Source organism: Myotis nattereri (genome assembly GCF_964212035.1).
Source record: "Myotis nattereri genome assembly, chromosome: 3".
NCBI lineage: Eukaryota > Metazoa > Chordata > Mammalia > Chiroptera > Vespertilionidae > Myotis > Myotis nattereri.
In genome coordinates, this window is record NC_138077.1 from 193,415,982 (window position 1) to 193,423,740 (window position 7,759).

The 7,759-nt window shown below is 49.4% G+C and overlaps 1 protein-coding gene across 1 annotated transcript; it reads left to right on the top strand.

The window, feature by feature from the left end:
* Positions 1-574: 574 nt before the first annotated feature.
* On the top strand, positions 575-5,577 carry LOC308517162 (UPF0500 protein C1orf216). The gene is made up of 2 exons (XM_081088228.1): positions 575-1,049; positions 3,098-5,577. The coding sequence occupies exon 2, from the start codon at positions 3,103-3,105 to the stop codon at positions 3,778-3,780; it is 678 nt and encodes a 225-aa protein (XP_080944354.1). The 5' UTR covers positions 575-1,049; positions 3,098-3,102; the 3' UTR covers positions 3,781-5,577.
* Positions 5,578-7,759: the final 2,182 nt, after the last annotated feature.

The following is a 7,759-nucleotide window of genomic DNA, read 5'->3' on the forward strand; positions in this document are numbered from 1 at the left end:
AGGTGTAGCCAATTGCATAGCTTGTTCAATAAAATGGGGGTGTGGAAGGGACCCCCCTGGAAGCTCATGTGCCCTGAAGGCTAAATTTGTCCCAGTCTTCTTTCCCGGGAACTTAAAATAAGAAACCTTAACTTACTTCACACCAGCCAGTGCTTTTTGGTTTTACGATTGAAGCCAGAAATTCCTCTGTTCTCTTTGATTGCAAACTGAACCACCAAACCCTACCCGGTTCCCCCAAGGAGGAAGGGAGTGAGGGGGTCAGGCTTCAGTAAATAGAAACAGGAGAGCTCACTGCACTGGCACCATGCCTGTCCCAGAGCAGGTGTTCTCTCTGCTCTTAAAAATGTACCTTTCATTAAATAAGCACAAAATGAATACATAATTTCCAACGGTGATAGATGCTGTGAAGAAAAGGAACAAAGTGCTCAGGGAGAGTACCAGAGAAGGCTGATCTGAGAAGAGGTCTAAAATATGAGAGGGGGAAGGGGATGTTCAGCAGAAGGAACAGTGTGTGCAACAGCCGCATGGCAGGACGGAGCCGCAGGCCCGACTGCAGAGATGGAGCTCAAAGGCTGACGCGGGAGAGACGGATGCTCAGAGCCCGGAGGATGCTGCCTGAAGGATTTACCCCGCAATTGGGGACGCCATCAGGGGTTCTAGGCAGGCGGGTGGTGGCATGCCCAGATTTTCATGTTGAGACTGTCACTCTCTCTGCAGAGAGGCGCCCAGTGAGGGCGGTTAGGAACTAACACCGGACCTGCCAGGCCTCGGCCAAGGCTGCGGAAGGCGCAGGCGGGGAGGCGGAGGGCTGCGCTTCTCCGCGGGAAACCGGACCGGCCCACGTGGGCCAGGCCGCCCCGCCCCACGCGCTGACGCCGCCGGGCTCCGCAGTCCACGCCTGGAGCTGGGAGCGCAGCTCAGGAACCCTGCACCCCACGCCCGACCCGCGTGGACGCCCAGGCCAAGGAACCCCGGGCCCGGAGGGGCGATTCCCGCCGCGGGGCCAGTGGAACCAGAGCTGGCGGTGCCGGGGCGGGCGCCTCCAGGCCGTGAGTCGGGGGCCCCAGGGGGAGGGTTGGGGCTCAGCCGTAGGGGTTGGGGGGCCAGGAGGGAAGTCGCAGCCTACGCTCAGCTGCCTCCTATGGGGCAATTAGGGAAGGATGGTATCTACTCTCTGTCTTGGGGAGTCTCCCTTTCCCGCAAGGCTAGGCAGGGCGGGAGGCCGATCGCCCCCATCCTCACAGAGCGACCTCCCCACCACCCCCTAATCCCCGGCAAGTTGCGGATTAGAGAGAGAAACCCGATTCTGGGGTGCCTGGGTTCCCATTTTACTGTCTCTGAGACCCCCGCGATTCGTAACACCACCAACCAACACATCCCAGCTTCCTTCACGGCCCCGCCCAAGTTTAGGAAAAAGGAAACATTTGGGTGGGGAAGATCTACGGGCGCCTCGCTTCGCCGAGAGTTTGAAGGTTATAAAGGATCTGTCCCTACACCATCCCCTACCCCCACCCCAAGACTTCTGCCCACTACTGGATGTGGGGAGGGTCCCTGTCACTTACCTTATGTCTCACTCTTACTGATACCCGAATTTTCTAATTCTAGTGATAGTGGGCAGGAGAAACCTCTTGTCAATTGAAACCCTAAAAAGAATTGTATGTCCTCCCTCCGGGACATCAAGATGGAGCAAGTTAGGGGCAGGGACACAGGATAGTAGGTATGGAGGGACGGAGGCAAAGTCCAAGAGGCTTGTCCATAGGGAGGTGGGGTCCTCCTTGGGCGGAGGAAGGAACTGGACCAGCGGGGCCAGCCCTGGGCAGCCGGCAGGAGCCTCCTGCTGCTCTTCCTGAGCATAGATATCCCACTCAGCCCACCCTCTCCTGCACTCACTCACCCAGCAAGTATGGACTGACACCTGCTAGTGCCAAGCTCCATGCTGGCTCCTGGGAATATGATGGAGGATATATAGAGGAGTTCCCCATCTAGTCTGGGAGCTGGATTTGTAAGCTGCTTTTACAAGAGAGTTTTTTAAAAAATTGAATAGACATTTACTGACCATCCATTATGTGTTGGGGACAAGAAACAAACAAACATGAATTAGACAGTGTGTACCCAGGGCAGAGGAAGGCAGTTAACTGTTTGTGTTTGTGTATATTGGGGCAGGGTGGCTTCAGAGACGGGGGAGGGATATTAGAGCTGAGTTTTGAAGTATAAAAAGGAATTTGTGGGTGGAGAAGGAAGGACCTTAGAGGGGAGGGGAGAGGAAGGGTACCGTAGGCCAAGGGGGTTGCGGGAGGAGAGTAATGGTGCATTTCTGAGATCTCTGAGCAGTTTGGTGTGGCAGGAGGGGCAGAGTGGCAAGAGGCAAGTCTGGAGGGATGAGCAGGAGCCAGATGAAGCACAGCCTTGTAGGCCATGTAGAAGTTTAGCAGGAGTTTAGGGAGCTGTGATGAATCAAATTTACATTTGTAACTGGAGGCAGAGAGATCAGAGAAAAGGCTGTGGCAGTCAGTAGTTCAGGTAAGAAATGGCCTAAACCAAGTGAAAGTGAGGAGAGTTGCATGTACATACACACACAGAGGGTTTGGTGTTTTTCTCAGAATTTCGTGGCCAATGAGATGGGAAAGGAAGCAGGGTGAGGGGTCCAGGATGCTCTCAAGTGTCTGACTAGAGTGCCGGATGGAGAGTGGGGCCAGTTTGCCGAGGTCACTGAAGAGGAAGAGCTGTTTGGACACGTAGAATTTGAGGAGCCTGTGGTTGGTTGCAGGGTTGGAAAGCAGTTGGATCTGAGCTGGAGGCAGATCTGAGTCACCAACACATGATGCTCCTTGAAGCTACAGCAGAGGATGAGGTCATCTGGGGAGAAGTGCATAGAATGAGAAGACACCCTGCCTCAGAGGGCTGAGGGTAACGCTGTGCAGGAAACTGAGAAGCAGCAGACAGAAAGGGAGGAGGAAAACCAGGAAGGGAGGTGTTACCAGAGTACAGGGAAAGGGACTGGAGGAGGAGCAGCCAGGCTCGCTTGCTGATTGCCTCCACTCTGTCAGGACACCCACCCTGTCCTGCTCTGACTCATTCTTCTGCTTCCCCTCTGCAGACCAGATGTTCGCCATCCAGCCAGGGGTAGCTGAGGGGGGCCAGTTGCTGGGGGGCCCACCTCCTGGAGTATGTCAGCCTGAGTTTCATCCAGACAACAACTCCAACTTCATGGCGAGTGCCAAGGACGCCAATGAGAATTGGCATGGGATGCCAGACCGAGTGGAGCCCATCCTGATGAGGAGCTCCTCCGATTTGACCTCTGACAACCAGGCCTTCCAGGACCCTGGACTCCCTGAGGGGGAGCTCCGCAGCCCACCAGAGGGAGCAGAGATCCCCAGAGCTGAGCCTGAGAAGATAAGTGGTACCGGCACAATCTGCTCCCCTCTGGAGGACAATGGCTATGCCAGCAGCTCCCTAAGCATTGACAGCCTTAGTAGCAGCCCTGAGCCTTCCTGCGGGACTCCTCACGGCCCTGGGCCTTCAGATCCCCTTCTGCCCTCGGTGGCCCAGGCTGTGCAGAAGCTGCAGGCTCAAGAGCGCTACAAAGAGCAGGAGAAGGAGAAACACCACATGCACTTGGTGATGTACCGCCGCCTGGCCCTGCTCCAGTGGATCCGAGGCCTGCAGCATCAGTTGGTTGACCAGCAGGCCCGCCTTCAGGAGAGCTTCGACACCATCCTAGACAACCGAAAGGAGCTTATCCGCTGTCTCCAACATAAGGCAGCACCGTCCAGGCCCTAGGACCAGGATTAAGAGTGTGCCTCTCTGGGTATATGTATATATTTGCAGGCATGTGTGAGATTGTGTACAAGTATATGATTAGCTGGTATGAGTGCAGGTAAGCATAAGTGAGTATGTATGTGCTAACATGTGCCAGGCATCAGCTTATGTGTGCTGTATATATACACAGCCTAAATTATGTGCAGGCCTGTGTGAATGTGTCCATCTATGTATGTATGGTGTGTATGTAAGAGAGTAATAACATTTTGGTTAGTTTACTTTATTGTAAGAATACAGTGTCTAATCCATATAGCATACAAAATAGGTGTTAATCGACAATTTTGTTATCCATAAGGCTTCCGGTCAGCAGCAGACTATTAGTAGTTAAGTTTTTGGAGAGTCAAAAGTTCTACATGGATTTTTGACTGTTTCAGGGATCGACACTCCTAAAACCTTCATTGCTCATGGGTCAACTGTACACACAAAAGAAGTATGTGCCAATGAGTAGGTTTGAGTGTTGAGGCTTGTGGTGGGTGTATATGAGTGAACTCTTGTTTGTGTAGGCCTATAAATAGGGGTGCATGTGTGCTGGTGAGGCCTGGGAAGTGTATATTAGGAACATGTATTTGCAGGCAGACTCCTGAGCAAGGGTGTACAATATATATTCAATTGCACATGTGGGGCATCCGTCCACACCTTATGTTACCCATGACCTGCTATAGTTTTTTTTTTCTCCACAGGGCCCCACTGCTCTGTGGAAAGAGGGTCTCTTGGGGTTTCCCAGGCCACCCCTCCATCACCTTCCCCTCACTCTTCCTAGATTTTGCTCTGCTAAGGCTGTTGTCCCTGACCGTGGATTTGCTGTAGATGGTAGCCGCTTTGGCCTGTCAAGGCTTTTTGGCTGCAATTTTGCCAGAGCAGTTGGTAGAGAATTAGTATCAGGCAGGGGAGCTGGGGGTGGTGATTGACACGATGGCAGGAGTGGGGGTGGCATCAGAGAAGAAGACAGGGACTGTCTCTCTTGAACTCTGCCTCCCAGCATGTGGGAGATGGGGTTGTGGAGATGATCATGGTAGAACCCTGTGAAAAATAGGAGTTGGGGAATTCTTAAATGCCAGTTCCAAACAAACCACAAACCAGCTCCTCTCCACTGCAAAGGAGCTGTTACAGACCATATTGATTTAAGCTTCTGATGAAAAGAAATGTGTGCTAATAAGCTTGCAAGGAATGGACAAGGTGTTCCCAGGCTGTTGGGTAAAATATCGCTTCTGTCTGTGTGCCTCTACTTGCTGTACCTCTCTGGATTTAGCAGCACTGGATGTTGAATTAGTTTGGTTCTTTTCCCTGAAATCAGACTGCCTGTGCCAGGAGGAGCCACAGTTCTTTCAAGAGTGGGCAGAGGGCAGGGTCAGCCCTACCCCTGTAAACTCTTAGGATGCTGAGTCATACCCCCTTTCATCACTGAATGGCCCTCTAAATGGGAGTTGACAGGCTCCAGCAGAAGCTCTGTGAGGTGGAGAGCTGGTGAATTCTGGAGAGAGCCAAAGACTAAGGTAGCCAAGCTCTCGGTTTTGCTTCTGGGAGCCAAGAGGTTGCAAGATCCTAATGGGTGGGCAGTGGCATGGAGGTCACTGATCCTATCTCTGGCTCTCAGTCTTCCTGTCTGTAAAGTGTGGGGGCTCTTTCCATCTCTAGGTGGGTGGGTGGGTGAAAGCAATGGGAAGTGAGGCTGAGAGTGACCCTGGGGACTTGTGTGTAGCTCTTGCATGTTGAGTCTGAACCAAGATGAATAAACTGGAGCAGAGAAATGCATTTCTTGAGTTTGTGTTTCTATTCTATTCTTGAGTTTGTGTCGTCTGGTGGCCTCTTTTTCACATCATCTGAGCCCCTTTGTGAGCAGGGTTCTGAGCTGGGGGGTAAGGATGGGGGAAGACACGGGAGGAGGAATTCAGCCTGAGACAGTTGACAGTCTGATGGTGGGACAGAGAGGTCTCTCCTAAGGGGTTTCTCAAGTTGACAGGGGGGACTTGGCCTATTTGGGTTGTCCTTGTCCTAAAGCACCTTTGGGCCTGAAAATGGGGGTGTTGATTATGAAAGACACCCCCACACAAAACACACAAACACTCATATTCTCAACCTGCTCTAGAGCCACTGCTTCCCTGAAAGGCAACCTGACTGCAAAAGATTGAGGGTCCTTAGATGGTTCTGACACAGATGTGGTTACAATACATGTGCATGACTTCAGATATTTGTTGATGCCAATCATATTAGATCTTCTGTTTTATATTAACTTGTATGATGATTTATTGATGTCTCAAAAATCCACTACTTTTATAAAGAAAGTAAATTAGTTACCTATTGCTGCATAACAAATTACCCTAAAACTTAGTGGCTTAAAGCAATACACATTTGTCATCTCACCACTTCTGTAGGTCAGGAATCTCTCTCAAGGCTGCAGTCAAAGCCGAGTCAGTCCAGGGTGCATGGAGCATTCAGTTCTTCAAGGACTGTTGGCTGAAGGTCACCTTCAGTTCCTTGCCATGTGGGCCCTTCTAACATGGCAGCTTAATTCATGAAAGCATGCAAGTTACTAGTAAGAAAGTCAGAGTACTAGCAAGACAGCAGTCAGTTTTTTGCAACCTAATCATAGAAATTCATCCCCTCCATGTTGCCACATCCTGTTGGTTAGAGGTAAGTTTCTCAAAGGGAGGATATTACACAATGGTCTAAGAACCAGGAAGGGGGAGAATCAGAGGGCATCTTAGAGGATGCCTACCATAGAAGGCATATTTTATTGATTAAATCAATTAAATACTGTACTGATTATTTTTAAATTACAAAATAAAAATTATATTCTACTTACAATAATTGAAACATTTTATTTATTTTTATTTTTTAAAATATATTTCTTTATTGATTTCAGAGAGGAAGGGAGAAGGAGAGATGGAAATATCAATGATGAGAGAGAATCATTGATTGGCTGCCTCCTGCACGCCCCCTACTGGGGACCAAGCCTGCAACCCAGGCATGTGCCCTTGGCTGGAATCGAACCCGGGACCCCCCCAGTCCGCAGGCCGACGCTCTATCCACTGAGCCAAGTCGGCTAGGGCAATAATTGAAACATTTTAGAGAAAGGTATATATATTTTAAATCCCAGAAAGTATACTTCTCAGAAATAGTGACCCAAGATATTAATAATTCTTATTATCTCTACATTTGATATTTATACAGAAACAGTATTGAACCAGTTTTGACAAATTCCACTTATTAAGAGATCTTGTTCTAGCAAAGAGCTATAGCTAAATTTGAATAACCTTAACCATGGAGATTTCTAACAATGAGACATGAAGCCCTCAGAGCACAAGAGGGGGAATTTTCAGGAAGGACCCCTTTCCCAAACGTGTGAAGCCTCTTCTGAGCACAGCCAATGGTTCAGAGCACAGACTGTGAGGCCAGACCTCTGGTTTTGGAAGTTAGCACCATTGTTCTCTGTCTCTATGGCCTTGGGCAAGTCAATTAACTTCTCTGTACTGCATCTCAATTTCCTCATTTTAAAATGAAAATATAGGGTTGTAACTACCTCATAGGGTTGTCTCAAGGATTAAATGAATATATAATATGCAAAAATACTGATAGCTGTACATGGCACATAGTAAACTACCTTAATGAGAGTCATGAATATACTGTAATTATAAATAATGCTTTTGGGATGCATATTTCACTTTTCCACAGGGGGGGGGGGGAATCAAAATTTTCCTGAAGAAATTTGAATCTAAAATGAAAGGCAACTTTTAAAAAAACTTTTTAAAAATTAAGCTGCCTATTATTCCTTTCCATAAAAGAGCTTTCTGGGCTGAGTAAAAGATAAAGGCCAGACCAAGGGACCAGTGTGGTGAGTTGTAAGAATATAGAACCCCTGCCGATCATCAAGAGCCTAAGGACAGGCCCAGCCCCCGGTGTAATGGTGGGTGAGGGGAGGAGCTGAGCAAGAGCACGAAGT